This window comes from Terrapene carolina, unplaced genomic scaffold, assembly GCF_002925995.2.
Source record: "Terrapene carolina triunguis isolate 2854851 unplaced genomic scaffold, T_m_triunguis-2.0 Scaffold111, whole genome shotgun sequence".
Taxonomy (NCBI): Eukaryota; Metazoa; Chordata; order Testudines; family Emydidae; genus Terrapene; species Terrapene triunguis.
In genome coordinates, this window is record NW_020664462.1 from 5,767,894 (window position 1) to 5,789,500 (window position 21,607).

A 21,607-nucleotide genomic window follows, 5' to 3' on the forward strand; every position below is an offset into this window, starting at 1 on the left:
GGCACAAATAATTGCTATACATCTGTGTGTTTGCCCCCTGAGCCTCTGCATATGTCTATGGAGATTTATATTATATATGTACTGGACTCTTTAGCCACTTGCGATGCTGCACCATGACACACAGTAACTGAACTCCATTGGCACTGACACCATCATCTTTCGAGAGGGATGGTTGCCATTCATTCAGATGTATGTTTATATTTTTGCATGTATAATATATGTATGTATAATATGTGAAATAATTTTTCATCACTGTAGATGTGTTTTCTTACCTAGGGGTTGTGTTTTTTTTTTTTTTTTAAAGAACGTGTCTGAGTTATTTTTTCTTTTAAAAAACGCTCTTGGAATATGTCTAGCACTGGGTAGACCATCCTGGAGATTTAAATCTGCTACCCACAGACAACAACAGTACAGCCTTCCCCACACTGCCCTATTTAGTGCCTCATTCCTATTTTGATTGGACTGTCTGGAGGGAAAGTGTACTTTGTTCTTCATGCTTGTGAAATCATCAACCTTTTTGTCAAGAAGGATGCACAATAGTTGTCTGCGGGGGGGGGGTTGTATCACAGTTCTGGTCATGCTCCCTCTGCTGGACACTCAGCAGTCTGTTGTGAAGGGATCCAAACACAGAATCCCACGTGCCTTTAGCTTGCTGGAGCTGGACAGAGTTTAGGTACTGTTTCTGAGTTTGGGTCTCTAGACATGCACTCCTGCTGTAGACTGCACATCTGACACCCCTCTTGGCAGTGGGGACCCTGCAGCTTAATTGCCTGAGTCCTGAAACTAATGTTGTCTCCCCCAAGCCTTCCCAGCAGCACTTCTGCGTTCCCCAGAATTCCACTGAAGGTGTGAACCTTCTGGTTTACGTTTTACCTCTTCAGCGGCCCGTGACAGTGAGCACCAAAAGACACACAGACTCTGCACAGGATTCTTAAACACTATTCTTTACATAGCACAAGCAACATAAAGATCTATTCAAAATAATTAACACAGGTGTACGTTTCCCTGCCTCAGTTTTGTACCCCCTGGGGAGAGCTCTTTGGACTTGGGCAGAGCACTCTGGGAAGTCTGAAATCCTTCCCTCAAGCTCATGGTTTCTCTCCAGAATCATAGAGCCTGAATAAGTCAGCTAACATTTTTCTGATCCTTTGCTGGTCTTGCAGTTAAACTGGACCCGCACTATGAAAGCATTCCTCCTGTCTTTTCCTCTCTCCTATGTGTGTATCTCTGTGTCTCAAGTTTATATGTCCTACCTAGTGTGACCAGATGTCCCGATTTTATAGGGACAGTCCCGATTTTTGGGTCTTTTTCTTATATAGGCTCCTATTACCCCTCACCCCCGTCCCGATTTTTCACACTTGCTGTCTGGTCACCCTAGTCCTACCTCTACCTTGTTTCTTTGTTCTTCTGCTGAGGATTTTCCGCTCCTGCTTCTCTGCTCAGGCAGCCTCCTTAGCATACCCATTGTGCAGTCAGAGCATAGTGATTAAGGATAATGACTCTGCATTGTCCCTGGTCTGTTAGGTATGAGCTACAGCCCCTATCAACAAATGGTGGGTTCCACATTCACACATTGGTAGGGTGACCAGACAGCAAATGTGAAAAATTGGGACGGGGGTGGAGGGTAATAGGAGCCTATATAAGAAAAAGACCCCCAAAATCGGGACTGTCCCTATAAAATCGGGACATCTGGTCACCCTACACAGAGGTGTATTCCATGATATAACAATAACTTCACAACATCAACCAGAATTCATAAGTTGTATATAAACAGAGCCCCCAAATTGTCAGAGGTTGTAATGAATGACATTTGTTAGGAACTTGAGTGAGATTATTATAGACCGAACAATTTGTACAGCACCTAGCACAATGGAGCCACAATCTCGATTGGGTCCGATGAGCTCTACTGTAATGGGGTAAAAGAAGGCAGTTCAGTCTCCATGGCCTGGTTCAGTTCTTAACCCTGCTGATGCTGCCAACAAAGGGGGTGAGTGGTGGAACTGGCCACCAAACTCATTTAATTCACACAAACCACTGACCTTGGAGTGGAAGGTTTTCTAATTATCAAATCCCTTAATCAATCATTACTTCTGGTTAATTCTTCATTAAACCAGTACTAAAGGCTGCATTCAAGAAAAATGAAATATTCTCTAAGATAAATATATTTGTATAAATTACTTTTTGGAGGCCATGACTTTAAAAGTTATTACCTTTTATGTATGTCATACCAAAAGTGTTGTAAGTACTTTAGTCAGCTAATAAGACACTCTCCTTGCCCAGGGAATTTACATTCTAGATCCATGTCAAACAGAGGGAGGGTGGTGGAATGTAGCAGAAGGCAGTGATCACTGAGGACAAAATTTAGCAAGATTCAAAAAAGGATCGGACATTTATATGAGTAACAGGAATATCCAGAGTTATAATAGTTAATGCTAAAAGATTTTGGAATAGATACTAACCAAACACTGCAGGTTTTAAGCAAATCTCTTAATTTTTGGGGATTAGGAGGAAACCTAACATGAGAAAAGATTATCCCACATCTGCTTAATCTGGGGTTTCTTGCACCTTCCTCTTGAAGCATCTGGTACTGGCCACTGTGAGAGACAGGAGATTGGACTAGAAAGCCCACAGGTCTGATCCAGTCTGGCAATTCCTATGTTCCTATTAATCAGTAAAGTATAGTATATATCTTGTTAGTACTATGGTTTTTGTTTGGATTGTCTTTTTAAATGATTATTTAATTCATTGTTTTTTAAACTTCAAGTGTGGGGGAAGGCTACCTGTGGTCTGGTTTGTAAACCACTACCAGAGTGGAAGATTGGTTTGTGGCATCTAAGACAGAGCAGAGGAGAGAGAGGGAAAGGACACAAAGAGGCCAGTTAGATGGGAGGCTAGTTTTGAAAAAGTTCTCCTTCTATAATCTTCTGCTCTGATTTTTTTTCCTGTTTTGTTTTTAGCAAACCATGGAGTCCGACAAAGGACTGAATGAAAATTTAAAAATCCAGTTTAAGGCTTTACAGGAGCAACAACAGAAGAGGCTACAAAATGTGATGGAGAAAAAGAAAGAAAAGCAGCACGGTCAGAAAGGCAGCAACAACAACCCAAAGGAGACTTTTGGAGTCCACGATGATTTAAACCTATTTAAGGTAGATGGACAGCTATCAAATGAAGAGATCAGCAAAAGGTAAAGGTACAGTTCACATTGTTAGGAAGAAGAACAGGAGTACTTGTGGCACCTTAGAGACTAACAAATTTATAATGATATATGCATCCGAAGAAGTGGGTTGTAGCCCACGAAAGCTTATGCTCTAATAAATTTGTTAGTCTCTAAGGTGCCACAAGTACTCCTGTTCTTTTTGCGGATACAGACTAACACAGCTGCTACTCTGAAACCTGTCATTGTTAGGAAGTATACAGAACTATATTTAGCACCTCGTCCTACAAACTCCCACTGACGTTAATATGTAAAATCACTGCTGACGTCACGGATTTGCAGTCTATCTGTAGTGCTTATCAGGCCCCCATCACTGTAGTATCTGAATACCTCATAATCTTCAATGTATTTATCCTCATAACATCCCTGTGAGGGAGGGAAGTGCTATCTGTGATGCGTGCAGACCGAGTGCCAGCTCATGCCAAGGCCCAGGGCCTCACTGACGCTTTTGATTAGCTCTCCACAGCTCATCTCTACTCCGCTGTGACCTACTCCCTCCTTTTTGCTTTAGTTTATTCTCAAATTTAAATAATAAAGCTATATGGTATGATGGAGATGTTTCTCAGAGGAAAGTCTGTTTATAGGCATTTAGGAGTTTCATCCTCCTCTGTCAAAACTGATGTTGGTCAAATTTTGGAAAACAGCTCTGAAGAAAACCTATGTGGAAAGTTGGAAATGGAGGGTTAGGTTTTGAAACTTTATTCCTGATTAATGTCATAACTGGTTAAAAATGTATTTGTGCACAAGTTTATATCCAGCAAAAAAGGTACTGTTTTACTGTATGAGTCTCTATGGAATTGGATAGGAACCTGGGAATGACTTATTTTTTCACCTCTCTGCGTGAATTGCTGCATTGTTTGCTTTTCTTCTGAAGGCTTTGAATTCCCTTTAATCTGGGGGTTTACACCAAGGACATACCACTTAATTATGAGTGTTTTGAAGCTTTCCTTAAATTGGTTCTTCTAATGATATTTATACGGGGAATATGTACCTAAAAACAGAGGGCAGAAAAAAGTCTCTTTTTTTGCACAGGCATGATTTGGTTTCCATTCAGGAACTGACATTTATGGGGACCCTTTAAGAAAGGCAAGGAAGGATGGTCCAGTGGCTAGTGCACTAGTCTGGGCTCTGGGAGACCCATGTTCAATTCCTACTCTTCTACCAACATCTTGTGTGATTTTGGGCAAGTCACTTAGATTCTCTGTGACTCTTGGTTAAACAGGGATAATAGCACTGCCCTTCCTCATAAGGGTGCTGTGAGGATAACCATGTTAAAGATTGAGAGGTGCTCAGATACTGTGGGGATGGGAGCCATCTAAGTACCTAAGGTAGATAAGTTCCATTGTTGTGTGCAGTGTAGTTGGAGCCATGTCAGTCCCAGGATATTAGAGAGATAAGGTGGGTGGGGTAATATCTTTTATTGTACCAACTTCTGTGTGTGTGAGAGAGACAAGCTTTCAAGCCACACAGAGCTCTTCTTCAAGTATGGGAAAGGAACTCCCAGCGTCACAGCAAATGCAACAGGCGGAACAGATTGTTTATCATAAGTAGTTAGTCCATATCGTAAGGGACCAGTCTAGGTCCCTTGTCCTCTGCAGTTATAGGACAAAAAGAGTTAGTTGGTGGTTGCAGAATATTGTAAAAAGCCATAAAATCCAGTGTTTCTGTTCAGTCCATGATTTTTAGAGTCTACGAATGCCAGAAGCTGGGAATGGACGACGGGGGATGGATCACTTGATGATTTCCTGTTCTGTTCATTCCCTCTGTTGGTCACTGTTGGAAGACAGGATACTGGGCTAGATGGACCTTAGGTCTGACCAGTGTGGCTATTCTTATGTTCTTATATGAATTTAAGCTTCCAGGCTCATCTTTTGAAAGGGTTGTGCAGGTTTCCTTTGAGGATGAGGACTGATAGGTCAGATATAGAGCAATCACTTTGTGAAAAGTGTTCACCCACGAATAATAGGATGTTTTGTCTTTTATCAATTTCCCGTGTAAGTTCATTTGAGCGTGTAGTGACTGTTTGGTTTCATCCACATCATTGTTATCCAGGCATTTAATGCACTGGATGAGGTATGCCACGTGTTGTGAAAGGCATGTGTAAGATCCATGGATTTTGATGATCATTGTTGCAGGTATGGAGAAAGAGACACTGGGGTGGGAACTTGTGTGGCTTTCTCAGAAGAATCAGATATCTAAAGCTGAGGACAGTTAACTCAGTAACCCAGTCAGGAGTCCTACCAGAGCTACCTTTCTTGTGGTATTTCCACTGCTTGTCCCAGCCAAAGACAAGAAGCACAGAAATTAACTGAATTTATTGACTTTCAAAACTTAATGTACTTTTCCCTAGTGAACATAGCTCATTAGGCACGGTTTTATGTATAATTAAACTTATTATTAATTTTATTATTCTGAGCATTTATTTGAAGCCCATCACAGTGGTATATGCCATGATTGCTGATTTGTTTTCTAGGTTGCTTGAGGATGAAAACGAGCAGCTTCAGGATCAGCTTCGAGAGGTCGTAGATGAAAATGGCAGACTGTACAAACTGGTGAGGGAGAGAGATTTTGAAATCCGGCAGCTGCAAAAGAAAATAGAGGAGGAGAGATTAGCCCTGAAAGGTAAACGGAACAAATGTATAGACTCACTACTGCAGCATGAGAGGCCATCTTGTAGGAACTTGTGTTTGCTTGATGCTCATAACAATAGCTGGTAACAGGACTGTGGTAATAGTTTAGTTCATAACAATGTTTTCATATGTCATCTCTTCACTTCCTACACGCTACTGCTCCCAATACTCTGCACCCTCAGCACTTCCACTTCGCACTACCCAGCCTGCAGGAGTTACTATGGATTTTCAGCATTCACAGCTTCACTTGACTTCATTTGGAGTTGCAGGTTCTCAGCCTTTTGAAAATCATGCCCTGCAGTGTTAGGGCTGTAGTAATTCCCCTGCACTGGTGCTGTATGAGAGAGCGAGGGAAACTGAGGGCTTTGGGTCTGATGAATTAGTTAGGCCTTTTTAAAAGAGACTAATTGCCCGAGAGGGTTTGGAGCTGTCCCTAACTCCCAGCTATATCACAGAGGTTTGTTACAAGGGACGCTCTTTCTTCTGATTGCTGTTATATTTTAGGGTTTCTCTACAATCATGTGAGAGGCTTTTCTTCTTCCTATCAGAAATTATTGGGGAATGGGGGTATCAAATTTAGGCTGCATGTCACTTTTCTTCCACTCTCTGGCTGATTCCTGCAACTGAAATGGCACCCAGGGAGAGCGAGCCCAGTAACTTCAGGCCAGAACATCTTTAAAATGAGGAGAAAGCGGATCAAAAAGTGGCATCTGTGTAGTCATGGCTGATGAGGAGCATCACTGCAGCACTCTATGCTTTTATTCATGTGAGGAAAAAATGCTCTTTGTGCTGCATGTGTATTGTTCTTTTCCCCCAGCTGAATCCTTTTAGGGCCATACTGGGCCTCTTCCACTAACTGCCAGTGGCCTTTCACTGTAGCCTCCAGAGGCCTTTTCAGTGTGCTGCACAGAGAAGGTTCTAACGCCGCCTCTACAAGCACATGAGAATGAAATTCAAGAGTATCTTGAACCTGTTTTCACTGACTACTGTGGGCCTCTCCTTTTGGCTACCAAAAACATCTTCCATCAGCTACCACAGGCCTTCATGTTGGCTAGAGCAGGCCTCTTGTCACAGGCAACTTATGTGGGCCTGTTCCAGCTACAGTGGGACATAGTAGAATTGCTGGTGGGGATTAGAGGTTGTGCTCCTAAACTTTGTCTTTGGTGTCACTGTCATTGAATCATTATTATGATACTCTTGAATTTCATTCTCATGTGCTTGTAGAGGCGGCGTTAAAACCTTCTCCAAAGATGTAAAGCAACTATATCACCATTAGTGAAACCACTCAGGTGCTTTTAGCATCATCACTCAGAGTGTGTAGTTCTTCTCCTGTTAAAATCTCACCATTTCTATTAATGCTTTTATCTCTTTTTCTAAAGAAAAGTTTGAGCTTGCTAAATGCTCCTCTTTCTGTCATATTGTAATTACGTGCTCTGGTTGTCATTTTTCCCCTTAATAAACTCCAGCTAAGGATGTAGTAAAATCCGATCTCTCCGCTGAGATGGAACTTGTGGGTATTGTCCAGAGGAATGGGCATCTGGACCTCTAGGTTTTAGTCCTGGATTTGCCACTGGCGCACTATGTGGTCTTAAACAAGTCATTCAACCTGTGTCCTCATCTGTAAAATGGGAGTAATGATATTTCCTGTGTCAGAGGGAAGGATACTCTAAGGATTCATGTCTGTTTGTAAAACAGCTTTGAGATTCTTAGATGAGAGGTGGTATAAAAAGGCAAAATATTATTCTTTATTTATTGTATCTTACAGGAGGCACATAACTCATCTGAGACATAAACGGACCTCAGTTCCACACAGATCTGTTAGCTTTTTATTACTGACATCAAAAATGATAAATCCTGGAAGTCAAATTTTAGAAACTTTATTCATGTTGAAGAAACAAATGCCACAGACTTAAATTCCTCCTGTATTATTTTGTGTTGCATTCCTCATTTTGCATCTCTGCCCTGTTTAAACCCTTGTATCACACCCACTTGGCCCTGGCTAGGTGGAGAGCTATGATTAAAACTGCATAAAACTTTTAAATGGTACTGGGTGTTTAACAATTTAGACATGCAGTCCTAGCTTCTTCCACCAGGTGTCATTATTGCCCAGAGTAGCTGCGATGACTGAAATAGGAAAGGAGAATAACTGCAATAAGCACAACTGAATGACGTATAGCTTATACGTCTATGCTTTATTATTCCTTGCATATTATATTTAATAACCGAAAGACAGTATGTCCACTGGTTAGAGCTAGAAACTAGGAGCCAGGACTCCTGAATTCTGTTTCTGCCCCTGCAGTTGACACACAGGGTAGTCTTGGGCAAGTCACTCTGGGCCAGATTTTTAAGGTATTTAAGTGCCTAACACCCATTGATTTAAATGGGATTAGGTACCTAAATGCATTTAAAAATCCGGCCTCTGTATCTCAATTTTCCATATCTGTAATATGGAGATAATGATCCTCACCCATCTCTCAGAGGTATAAAGCACTTTAAGCCTCTTGCATGCAAATGCATTTGTTTATTAGTTTTTATGATAATAATTATCACTAATTGTTAATTATTATGAAGAGGGGGAGGAGGAGTAATAGTTCCTGGAAATGGGAGGAAGTGTTACATCAGATCAAAAGAGCAAGAATGATGCAGATATATTTTTTAATAATAGATGAATTAGTTTCTTTGCAAGGATTTTAAATAGTAACATTGGGTCACATTCTCCCTGGCCCACACTCTGTGTAACCCATTTGAAGTAAATCGAGTTGTACGAGGCATAACGTTTTCACAAGAGATTTAGAAGTAATTGGGTTCCATACACTGCGTCAGAATTCATGTGGTATGAGAGACCGAGGATCCTTACAGACATTGGCAAACAGGTCTTCGCAAAGCTTGAAACACTGAGGGGACAGATCAGCAGAGCTATGGGGGTTTGGCAGCTAATGGCAGTAGCCCAGCGAAATCCTCATATACCCACTGAAGAGTTACTACTCCGGGTCTTTACTTCCTGTGTATTATTGTAGAGAGAGAGATATTCTTGTACATTTTAAAAATTATTATTGTACTTGTACATAGTACCTTTTCATCACTTAAATGACATGACAGTCTGAATGGTATACAGAGATTACTTTAGCTACAACTCGGGGAGCTATTAACATTGTGCAGCTATTAAGAACCCATGTGAAAGTGCAAGGGGTGTTTAAATAGGAACAGTGCACTTACCCATTTGGTATGTAGCCAGGACTCTAACCCTTTAGAACAGTGAAGGGATCTAGCAAAACTGGTACCTTTGGTTCAGCAGCGGCTCCAGTGCTAAGCTGCCAGCACAAACAGGGCATTGGCATTTTCACCACCATGTCACAAAAACCTACTCAGAACAGGCTCTCACAATACCGTGAGCAAACCAGCCAAGCCTTGTCTATACTAATGCTTTGCCATTGCTACTCCTAGTGCAGCTGCATTCTTGTTGGCATTTGTCGAAATGTGGGTTATAGCTTAGCATGGACAAGGCGTTCATGACCACAAGTGGAAAGGGACTCTGCTTTATGTCTCATGCCAAAGACGGTACCTCCAGGAAAAGAAGTGCCTCCAGCACCATGATAAGTTATTGGCTGAGCACTAACTGAGGGCTGAGTGACGTAAGTTGGATCATGAATGCCTCTCTCCCTCTTGCTATGCACTTTCTCTTTAACCATGCAGTTGTGGTTAGTACAGATCTAAGTGAAGGAGGTTCGGTTATAAAAGTACAGTATGTTCTTGGCAGAGAACAAAAACATCAGTTAATCTGGATCCTACAGCTAAGATTTTTCCTTCATTTTATGTATTTCTCTTTTGTTTTTCTTCAGGGATGTCTGGTTTAGCAGGGGATGTTGCAGCTACTAAAATAGTTGAACTGTCCAAAAAGAATCGTGAGCTAACTGCTGAGACAGAGAGTGAAAAAGCCAAAGTGAAACAACTGAATAACAAAGTCAAAGAGCTTGAAAAAGAAGTAAGGTCTCTTCTGTTGTCACGGTAGAGCTTCGAAATCAGGCCAGTAGTTTTCTGAGGGCAACGTCTGCTTGAGAAACCGGTTTTGATTCTTGTGGCTACTGGTCGGCTTGTTACAGCATCAGCTCTTGCCATGGGTTCTTTTCATCCCTGCCCTTGTGAGGACAGATGGGGTCCTTCTCTTAGCAGTTTCCATCCTTTCTGGAAGGATGGGAATGAGGTATAATGAGCCAGAGATTAATGAAATGCCAGTTAGAAATAGTAATTTGTATCTCAAAATGCAGGTGCTTGTCTAAAGGGTAATCACAGCAATCTTCTATATGCCTTCTGGGGTGGTTGTTTTTTGTTAGGAATTATTTCTCCGCACCTCGGAGAATGAGACCACAGACCTGTAGATCCGTCCCAGCTAAACAAAAGGAATCCTAACATTATTCCTAAAGCTCAGTCATTGGGCATTACACAGCAGGGTTTTTTCCCTTTAAAATACCTTAGGTAAAATAATTTATTTTATTGACTTTTGCATGATTTTCATATAAAATGGGTGAATTGGGATTCAAAAGTCTACATTTTATTGAGCAAATCAATTTTAGATGTGGGCATCAGAATAGGATGTTCTGATCCCATGCCTCCATCTCCATTGGACTTGAGTTACATTTAGGTACGTAGATACCTGCTTTATGTACCTAACTCCTGAATGTGAGCATCCCTCGATGCCCACATTTGACGACTGATCCCACAGTTGCAAGTCAGCAGCTGGTTGTGGTTCTTTCTCTTAGTAAAATAACACAGCTTCTCTCAGGGAAGATTGAATTATGTGTTTTTGAAATGTGTATTTATGTGGCTACCTGGAAAATTTAGTGGAAGACGAAGACATTTTTGCTGGAGTAATTAAAAGCCACACATCCTTTTGAGGTTGTTATTCTTCAGCTTAATCTTCCTTAGAGTTACGCTCTGGTCACTGTCTGCATTCCATAATGTGTGCGTGTGTTTCAGCTACAAACAGCCCTGGGAAAAATCCAGTCTCTTGGTGGCAATGACTCAGGAATCAAGCAATCGATGTTGAGAAGGATAGAAGGAAACTCGGTATGAATTATGTTTTTTATAGAAAAATTCAAAATGACAACTAATAATGTGTTCCTTTCTGTTGTACAGTCTCTTTCATCATGGTGAAATCATCTGTCCTTGCCATTGGTGTTATAATCTGTCCTAATTGCTCTATGTTCAAACTCAGTGAGTGCGTTTGAGTGGATAGTTATAGTGTTGGAAAAGAAAAAGGGTTGTGACCTCTCTCCCTGCTGCATCTTTACAGTGCCTCAAATTAAGAGGGTTATAGTACATATCAGCTTCAGAGCTCACAAAGCAAGCCAACATCTACCACACACCATCGGAATTGTGGGGGCTACAGGAGAATTGATAATTATTTGCATACATAAAAGAAACAATAATTGTTAATTTTTAAGAGGTCCCTGCCAAGTTCTGTCAGAGTTGCATTGTGGTTTGTTTTTATTTTCTTTCAATAACACAACTCAGTTAAGGGGTTATTCGGCAGCATGGGAGCCTAGTGGAAGGACGGTAGAAGAGGCATTGGAGAGGCAGGATGACCCAGAGGATAAAACACAGGACTTGGAGTCAGGGAGATCTAGGCTCTATTCCTGGCTCTGCCACAGACGGACTGTGGGATCCAGGGCAAACCACTGAACCCCCAGTTTCCCCATCTGTAAAAGGGGGGTAATAATAGTTACCTGTTTCACATCGATGTTGAGGCTTAATTCATTATTGTTTGCAGACGCACGTTTGAGGATTCACAAGATGTACAGAGTATCATTATTATTAGAGGAACCACAATCCACTGCTACGCAGGCAAGGCGAACAGGCTGACTAGCACTCAGTCTGTGATGAAGGGTGTCCCTCTGTCTCCTCAAGGCAGATGGGTTTGGACAGGAGCTATTTGTAGACTGAGTCCTCCTTTGCTGAAAGGTCGCTGTATCTCTCAGGATGTACATGTACATTGCTATTCTGTATGAACCCACTCTGAGACACGTCTGAGCTTTCCTCATGGTCACAAATTGTCCTTTCTGGTAGTCAGTTCTGTTTTCTGTAGCGGATTCCGTCCTTATCAAATACATTTTCCTTCTCTCAAAGCCTGGAAGTCCAGAGTTGAAAGCTTTGCAAGAAAAATTAACTGCAGCCAACTTTAAAGCAATGGAGTTTCGCAATCAGCTCCAAACCACAAAACAGGAACTAAAGATGATGCAAAAGGTACTAGTCCACAACTTGTAATGTATATAGTGATCTGGGCCTGGTTTCTGTAATGGAGACAGTTTGTTTGTTAAATCAAGAATGGTGCTTCGTTTTCTCTTGGTTTTGTTTATCCTCCTTGATTCACTATTAATCTATTCACTATTAACCCACACCAGGATTCACTATTAGTAGTGATTCACTAATAGTGATTCACTATTAACTATTGATTCACTATTAATCCACACCAGGAAGGAAGGCACAAGAGGGGCGATAACACTGGTTGGATTCTAAAGTGGAGAACACTGAGCTACAGAAATTCCTGGTCTACCAGGGCCACTGTCACTTTCCAATATTTCTACTGATAGTACGGTTCTAAATCCTGTAAGACATTTATGCCCTGATTCAACAAAACAATTAAACTTGTGATTAACGTTGAGCATGTCCCTAAGTGCATCTCTATTCAGCAAAGCATTTAATCACATACTTAACTTTAAGCACAAGCTTAAATCTTATTTAAGTCCATGCTTATGGTTAAGCACATGCTTAGGCACTTTGCTGTACTGGAGCTTCAGAGCAACTTATTCCTTCCTGATTCACTGTGACCCCTTAGCGCATTATTCTGTACTCTTCCCACATGACACTCCCTTTGATTTTACTACTTTGCGTAAGAGACCTGCCGTGGAGATCAGAGAGGAGATGTTTTCCCTAAAAAGAGATCTCTGCTGACCCTTGTATAAAAATTGAAACACACTTCATAATAACTCGCTCTCCTTAGTGTGGCTGCTTTGGAATTGTGTAGGACAGACAGCCCTGGGTCTGTAAGGGTTTGCAAGATGACAGTGTTTCCACTGTGCACCTGATGTGTTTTGGTCAATGGCTGATTATGTATTTGTTATATGAGAAAATAATTACATATGTTGAAACCTGTTAATAATGGTGACTAAAGGGATTTCTGTCTGTTAATACTGGTGGCCATGTAGTACAATTTGAATGCCCCCTCCACATTTATATATATATATATATATATATATATATATAGTATTGATTCACCTTTCACTGTAAGGACAGTTCGGACATTTTATTGAGTGGTTCCTTTCTAAAGAAAGAAGAATATCCAACCTTTAAATATTGAATTGTATTTAAATACCCATTTCAGCAAGAATTTGTTGGTACTTTGGTTCCCAGTGAAGCCATTAATATTAGCCAAAATCTGGTCACAAACAATTCTCTGTTGTAGTATTGATCTGACAGAGCTGAATATGAGTTACAGGCACCAAAGGGATACAATAAGTATGTGTATTTGTGTTTGCTGGGAGAAGGGCCACACACTCTCTCTCTCTCTCTCTCTCTCTCTCATTGTTAATATTCATGGCTCATTCACAGCTTTTAGCAAGTGAAGTTGGTGAAGATGTGAATATTCAAAATCTTTTGACCATCTCTGGCAGTTGGCGTGGACGGGCCCAGCAAATACTTGTTCTGCAAGGCAAGGTAAGTTAATACTCTGGGTCTTTTTCTTAATCTATATGTTAAGTTATCTTTTTGGTGTTTAGAACTGAGTGCCAACTTGCAAACACATACTGGGCCCCCATGTTTGTTGAAATTATGACATTTTGAACATGGACGTATTGTATAGTGCAGTCCTGCAAAATCCCACCTGTTCATTCACCTGTGGTGAGTATTTTTTTTTCTTCTGATGAGCAAGTAAAATATCACTAGCTGTCTTGTTATCAATAAGTCACAATCAATGCTAGGCAAGTAATGCGGTCACAAAAAAAAGGCTAATATCATTCTGGAGGTAATTGTTCTGGTCCACTCAGACCTGGTGAGGCCTCAGCTGGAGTACTGTGTCCAGTTCTAGTTGCCACATTTAGAGAAGATGTGGACAAATTGGAGAGAGTCCAGAGGAGAGCAACAAAAATGATCAAAGGTTTTGAAAATTTGACCTATGAGGAAAGGTTAAAAAAAACTGGGCATGTTAAGTTTTGAGAAAAGAAGACTGAAGGGGGACCTGATAATAGTCTTCAGCCATGTTAAAGCCTGTTATAAAGAGGATGGCGATCAGTTGTTCTCCACATCATTGGAGGTGTTAACAGGTTAGGTCCTGCCTCAGTGCAGGCGGCTGGACTTGATGACCTCTCGAAGTCCATCCTACCTTACATTTTGTGATTCTAAATTTTGCATTTTGCTGGTAAGTTTTCATGATAGTGTTACAAGCATGGCATGATGTTATGATCATATTGGTAAACTCACGCCTTAAAGCAAAGCTATGTGAAAACTTGACATGTATTTGGGGGGATTGGAGAAGGTTGGTTTGTTTAGAAAATACGTGTGGTTTGAGCTTTGGCCTGCTAAACCCAGGGTTGTGAGTTCAATCTTTGAGGGGCCCATTTAGGGAACTGGGGTAAAAATCTGTCTGGGGATTGGTCCTGCTTTGAGCAGGGGGGTTGGACTAGATGACCTCCTGAGGTCCCTTCCAACCCTGAGATTCTATGAGTCTACATTTTTTTAAAGTTTGATTTCTGCCTTTTAAAGTCTTGCAGCATCTAGTGCTGTGTAAGTCAGGTGCTGGGGCACTGTCCATAACCATGGAACATTTTGTTGTGACTGAGTAAGGGAGTGAATGAAGAAGAAAGATTGCTAGTCCCTAATTTATTTAATTCTTAATTTGTAGCCAGTTGCAGGAGCATCACTTGCTTGCAGCATGTGGCCAAGTATACCGAAATTATTTAATGCAAATAAATGTCTAGTCATTTAGTGCTCAGATAAACGGGCATTAAAATAAACAGCTCTACAATATATTGAAATCTGGGGTTTGAGTTTTTGGTTGTTTTTTTTAAACACACCCACCCTAGGAAATTGCGTTACATTAATTAAACTGTTTCAAACTTCAGCTCCACTGGTGTTGGGAATCCTGCACTTACAATGAGGAATCCTGGTCCAAGCTGCTTAGCAATGAACCTTCTAGTGACTTTAACTCTCCATTACTTCTGAGGGGCTTCATCCACCTTACTGCCGCTTGGGAAATGGAGACCAGCTGCTGACACAGGACATAAGGCTTCTCTCTGGTTGTTTTCTTGTATGTTGTCACTCCACTGCAGTTAGGTGCATGCAGCTGAACAGGGACTTTTTTCACTTTCATTGACTAAAACGGTAAACTCCAGCTTTTCTGTGGGCAAAATGGGTCTTCCCTCCTGCAGACATACCTTCCTGTGTCTGACGTAGACATCTATGAATGGGAATTTGAAAGAGTGGGCCCTGCTGCTGTGCCAGTTAACTATGATTTGTAATGTCAATAACTATATGACATGACTCTCCACTCTGGACCAGATCCGACCTTTGGATGTGAGACTGTCTTTGACTTCAATAGAAGCAATGCATGCACAGCCAAGGCCAGAATTAGGTCCTGAGTGTACTTTCACATTCTCCCCTAGCTTCGTGAGCTGGAGAATCAATTGGGTCAGAGCAAGAGCAGAGCATCAGTGAATAATGTTGATGAGGAAATGCTGGCCCTTACAGATCCACGGAAGTTGTCAGCCCAAGAGAAAAACCTGTTACGGATTCGCAGCTTGGAAAAAGAAAAGAAAGAAGCCTTGGAGGTAAGGCATGGGGAGCTGCGATAGATTTGCATATAATACATGATATGTAAGAATTCTGCCTCCCTTTGTGTGGGTGCTCTAGAGAAGGGATAGGGCACTGTCACACCCAGCTGGGGCTAAATATAAGTAGGCTCTCAGTGCCCAGGAGTTGGAGAAGTGGCTAGCACTGTTGGATTCTCTAGTGGCCCCAACCGGTGTGGGGGATGCATAGGGCCATGGCAGCAAGATGTGCAGACACCCATGGGCTCCATACAGTACAGAGGTTCAGCAAGTGCACTTCTCTATAGACTCTCCCCACCACCAGTTGTTAGAATGCCTCCAGCTACCAGCACTGAGGCTGAGAACCTCCTTCCCCATCCCCACCACGGTTCAGCCTTGCAGCTGGCGTAATTTAGCACCCAGGTGTACATATGCCTCTCATCCTTGACAACGAGGATAAAATCGTCAATCCACAATTACATACCCCATAGGCCAGATTCTGCTCTTACACCAGTGTAAATCTGGAGTAACTCCATTGTTGTCTTCCCGTCTCAGGCACCATTCACAATAGTTGCTCAGAGTGGAACTTCATAGTTCTAAAGGCAGAAGGGACCATGTGGTCATCTAGTCTGACCTCTTGCATAACACAGTCCAGAGAACTTCCCCAAAATAACTCCTAGATCAGATCTTAAAGAAAGGCATCCTATCCAAAATTGTAAAAATTGTTAGTGATGGAGAATCCACCACGGCCCTTGGTAAATTGTTCCAATGGTTAATTACTCTCACCATTAAAAATTTACACCTTATTTCCAGTCTGAATTTGTCTAGCTTCAACTTCCAGCCATTTGGATCATGTTACACCTTTTTCTCCAAGATTGAAGAGCTCATTATTAAATATTTGTTCCCTGTGTAGGTACTTATAGACTGTCATTAAGTCAACCCTTAACCTTCTCTTTGTTAAGCTAACTAGCTTGAGCTCCTTGAGTCTGTCACTATAAGGCAGGTTTTCTAATCCTTTAATCGTTCTCATGGCTCTTATCTGAATCCTCTCCAATTTATCAACTACAGACACTCCTCGGGTTACGTATACCCGATTTACGCAAATCCGCACTTACGGAAAAACCTCCGTAAGCTAGAAATAGGAGATTTTTTTGTTTTTGGTTTTGTTTTGCGTAATGGTCGGGTATACGTTTCCGACTTACTCAAAATTCGAGTTACGCAAGGCGTTCCAGAATGGAACAATTGCGTAAGTCGGGGAGCGTCCGTACCTTCTTGAATTGTGGCCACCAGACCTGGACGTGGTATTTCAGCAGCGGTTGCACCAGTGCCAAATACAGAGGTAAAATAACCTCTCTACTCCTACTTGAGATTCCCCTGTTTATGCATCCCCGGATGGCATTAGCTCTTTTGGCCACAACGTCACACTGGGAGCTCATGTTCAGCTGATTATCCACCATGACCCCTATGTTTTTCAGAGTCACTGCTTCCCAGGATAGATCCCCCATCCTGTAAGCATGGCCTACTTCCTTTGTTCCCAGAGGTATATTTTTACATTTAGCTCTATTAAAACACATAGTGTTTGCTTGCGCCCAGTTTACCAATCTGGGGTTCCTCCAGATTTTCACTGGTCTTACTGAGATTGGAATCTGGCCCAGTGTCGCCAGTGTGTTTGTAATCTATAATTTTATGTATTTATATTGTGATGCTCTTTATTCTTCAGAGGAGGATGTTAATCAACAGTGTAGTCACTTCAATTACAGGGCAAATGGCAGATCAGGAACACAATGCTTCAGGTTTTGGTACAAAATTATAATTTGCTTCATTGCAAAAACTGAATCTGCTTAAATCCAACCAGATTCCTGCACACTGAGTGACGAGTGAAACATGCAATAACAATATAGCTATATTTCTGTTTACACAGAGGTGAGTCACTTTTTGACTGCCAAGTCAGTGCACAGCTCTGGATTCTAAAGGACCGTGTCTGCTTCCCTGTGCTCCCTTCAGTGAGAAGATGCATGTAGACTATGATATGATTGATCTCTTCTGTCATTTCACATTGTTGGTTTACATAATTGCAGAAACTCAGTGCGGAACATAACACTCTCCAGAAAGATCATGAGGATGTGAAAAAAAAACTGGATGCATCAAAAGCCAGGAACAAAGTGCTGTCCAATGAGGTGAAAGCTCTGAAAGGACAAATCTTAACACTGCTGGAGAAAGGAAAGCACGACGATGAGCTCATAGATGCCTTACTGGTACAGTCTGACTATTGCAGTCCCGCCCAGGCATTACAGGATTAGTGCTCTAGCTATAATTAGCGATAGCGAAGGCATATTACAACATAGTGACCAAAACATACACTTAGGATAGTTAGAGGCCTGTAAAATTCATGGGTCAATCCTAGGTTTAAGGATGATCCAAAACTTCTGCATTTTATATTGAATTGTCTTCAGACACAGGTAAAGATTTAAAATTGGCACAAAGGGAAGGGTGACGCATTTGGAGGTGGCTATTGGCGGCATGTCTCATAAGAAATGTCCAGCAGAGTTGTCACAAAAGGTGGAGACAGGGTTGTCTGGTAGGTAGAAAAGGGAACTGGGAATCAAGACTCTTTAGATTCTATTCCCAGCTCTGCTGTTGACTCACTGTGTGATCCTGGGCATTTGGTCAAGGTTTGTCAGGAATGCTTACTAATTTTGGGTGCTTCAGTTCTTTGTTGCCCAACTGGAGACACACAAAGCCTGATTCACAGAGGTGCTGAGCCACCTGCAGCTCCCGCTGACTTTAGCTGGAGTTGTAAGTGCTCAATACCTCTGAAATAAAGGCCTAGGCTGGCAGTCAGAATCAGAGGACACTGAAAGTTTTTGTCCAGGGTCACACAGTGGGAATGGAATCTAGAAAGTCCCAGTCCTGTGTGTCAGTTTTCCAACTTGCAAAATGGGGATAACAATAACACAGTAACTCCTCACTTTATGTCGTCCCGGTTAACGTTGTTTTGTTGTTACATTGCTGATCAATTAGAGAACATGCTTGTTTAAAGTTGCGCAATGCTCCCTTATAACGTTGTTTGGCAGCCGCCTGCTTTGTCCACTGCTTTCAGGAAGAGCAGCCCGTTGCAGCTAGCTGGTGGGGACTTGGAACCAGGGTGGACCAGCAGCCCCCATCAGCTCCCCTAAGTTCCCTGTGCCGCAGCTGCCCAGCAGACTATCAATTGTCAGGCAGTTCAGCTGTCCCTCCCTCCACTGCCATCTGCTGCTTCTGCCCTCTGCCTTGGAGCTGCTCCCAGGAGCCTCCTGCTTGCTGTGCAGGAGGCGGGGAAGAGGGGTGCTAATGTCAGGGTGTCCCTCTCCCCCCTGATCCTTTACCCCATCTCCACAGAGCGGGAGGGGGGACACGACAGGGCTCAGGATGGAGGGAGCTTGTTGGCAGCAACTGCTGTCTCAACTTGCTGATCTACTTAAAAAGGCAATGTACTTAGAGTGGGGTCAGCCTACTTAAAGGGGCAATGCGCGTCTCTCGCTCTCTCATAGACTGTAAGGTCAGAAGGGACCATTATGATCATCTAGTCGGACCTCCCGCATGATGCAGGCCACAAAAGCTGACCCACCCACTCCTGGAATAATTCTCTCCCTTGACTCTCACACACATGGTGTGTGTCTGTCTTTCTCTGCCATGCTGTCTCCCCTCCCTCCATTCGTGCTGCCTTGTAGAGTGTGAGGCTACGTTAACAACAATGTGTTAGCCCTTGAGGGTAGCAGAAATATCCCACCTTCTTCCACCCTCTGACTTCACCACCTCAACCAAGCTTCACAATCATCATTGCTGTGTACAGTAGTAAATTGTTTGTTTAACACTTATTGTGTGTGTGTGTGTGTGTGTGTGTGTGTATAGAGAGAGAGAGAGAGAGTCTTCTGTCTGACAAAAAAATTTCCCTGGAACCTAACCCCCCCCATTTACATTAATTCTTATGGGGAAATTGGATTCGCTTAACTTTGTTTCGCTTAAAGTAGCATTTTTCAGGAACATAACTACGTTAAGCGAGGAGTTACTGTACATTCTTTGCCCAGGCCCCACCCCTTTTTAGTATGATCATTAAGGAGTAAGCCTTTTTATCACTCATTGTGTTGCCAAACACTTAACCTTACTTGTACCTGCATGTAGGCTCCGTTCACACTTGCATAACAGCCATGCCCTGTGCAGGGCTGTACAGGATCGAGGCCTGTGAGTACTGAATTATCTCGCTCTGCAGCATGTTGCTCTGTGAAATCCTTGCAGTGGACAGATGCTGAAAGTGCTTGACAGTCAAGCTGGTCCCAAGACACTATTAGAGTAGGAGCTTAGAACGTGATGGACCAAATTTATCCCTTGAGTAACATTACTCACTTTAATGGACTTACACCAGGGATGAGTTTGGCATGGTATGTTAATACTACAAAATCTGGATTCTGGCCATGTATTGCACTACTGATACCAAAATGTGTCTCTTACTTGGGAATAGATTTAGACGGGAAATATGATTTTATGCATATTTAATGATCACTATATACAAAAAAGAACATACCACGTGTCGTTTCTGCTTCACCAGAACGAGCAGAAGCAAATGCATGAGATCTTAAAGCACCTGAGCCTGCAGGATGAGAAGAACAAGGAGTCCCAGCAGAGTCTAGGCCAGCATTTGAACAGCGAAGCTCAGAAACAGAGCAGTCTCATAGGGCAGCTCCAACAGATGGTGGCTGAACGAGAAGCCAAGATTAAAGAGCTGGAGGAGGAGATGGGACTGCTCACACTTCAGGTAAACCTAGCAAAATATATTAACTATAACAGCAGCTCCCTGAGGGCATTATGTTCCCATTTCTAAAAATGCTCCTTTCCCCACTTAATCTGAGATTTCTGCTAGTTCAGAATACCAGCACTCAGCTGCTTCAGTAGCTTCCACCAATGCCAGGGGTAATCTATTAGGGAGACTTTCTCTGAGTTTCCTCCACACCTGTGTGACGTTTCCTCAAAGCTTTTGGGCGGTGGAGATGGCGTGAGTGCAAGTCCCATCTAAGCTTTGCAATGTGATTGTCAAAGCTGAGTTACAATAAAGAAAAGCCACATGTAAATACCTTAAAAGCTGTGGCACAAACTAGCCAAAGTCCGGAAAACTCAAAACATAGTGATATTAGTTGTTAACTTGCAGTTGTAAATAGGGTGACCGGGCAGCAAATGTGAAAAATCAGGATGGGGTGGGGGGTAATAGGAGCCTATATAAGAAAAAGACCCAAAAATCGGGACTGTCCCTATAAAATCGGGACATATGGTCACCCTAGTTGTAAAGCAAGTAAAAAAGCTGCCTTGGTGTGAGATAAGGAGCAGTTAGTCCTCTCATGTGACTACTAATCTCTGGATTATTTTGCCAGCACACTAATATAATAAAAATTTCATAGCCTTCCTGGGCTATTGTGTTCACTTGCTTTGGGATGTCTTACATTTGCCTATGCACTAGGATGGTCCATTGGTTAGAGCACTAACCTAGGTTTTCAGAGACCTGGGTTCAATTCCCTGCTCCACCAAATACTTCCTGAGGGACCTTGGGCAAGTCACGTAGCCTCTTGGTGCCGTAATTCCCCATCTGTAAAATGGAGAGAATAGCACTGCCTTACTTCACAGAGGTGTTAGGATGATAACTACATTAAAGAGTGTGAGGTGCTCAGAAACTGCAGTGATAGGGAGCCGTATAAGTACCCAAGAGAGAGAACTTGAAGCAGAATACATGTTAACTTTGTGGACCAAGATTATGGTTTGATATGAAACTCTGGAGTTTCAATTGATTCACTTAAAATTTTAGGCGGGGGTTGTTCAAACCTGAACCTCAAAGTGGAACTCCTGGGGTGGAAACTTCCCCCGATGGACAGGAACCAAAGGTTCCCAGGAAACCGTGTAAACCAAAAACTCTGGGATGCACACAGCTCTGTCTGTAAGCA

At 42.3% G+C, this 21,607-nt stretch overlaps 1 protein-coding gene across 3 annotated transcripts in view; it reads left to right on the forward strand.

Annotated features, from left to right (window-relative positions):
• Window positions 1–21,607, forward strand: part of CCDC13 (coiled-coil domain containing 13) — a 32,314-nt gene that overhangs the window by 764 nt on the left and 9,943 nt on the right. For 2 of the 3 annotated variants that reach the window (XM_026652084.2, XM_026652086.1), the window contains exons 1-10: window positions 106–189; window positions 2,958–3,184; window positions 5,688–5,836; window positions 9,684–9,826; window positions 10,819–10,908; window positions 11,968–12,084; window positions 13,450–13,554; window positions 15,498–15,662; window positions 17,720–17,896; window positions 20,227–20,433. In XM_026652084.2, the coding sequence (XP_026507869.1) occupies window positions 169–189; window positions 2,958–3,184; window positions 5,688–5,836; window positions 9,684–9,826; window positions 10,819–10,908; window positions 11,968–12,084; window positions 13,450–13,554; window positions 15,498–15,662; window positions 17,720–17,896; window positions 20,227–20,433 (1,401 nt within the window). In that variant the 5' untranslated portion in view covers window positions 106–168. Of the gene's footprint in view, window positions 1–105; window positions 190–2,957; window positions 3,185–5,687; window positions 5,837–9,683; window positions 9,827–10,818; window positions 10,909–11,967; window positions 12,085–13,449; window positions 13,555–15,497; window positions 15,663–17,719; window positions 17,897–20,226; window positions 20,434–21,607 lie in introns of those variants that run through there. The other variant, XM_026652085.2, reaches the window with a different exon arrangement.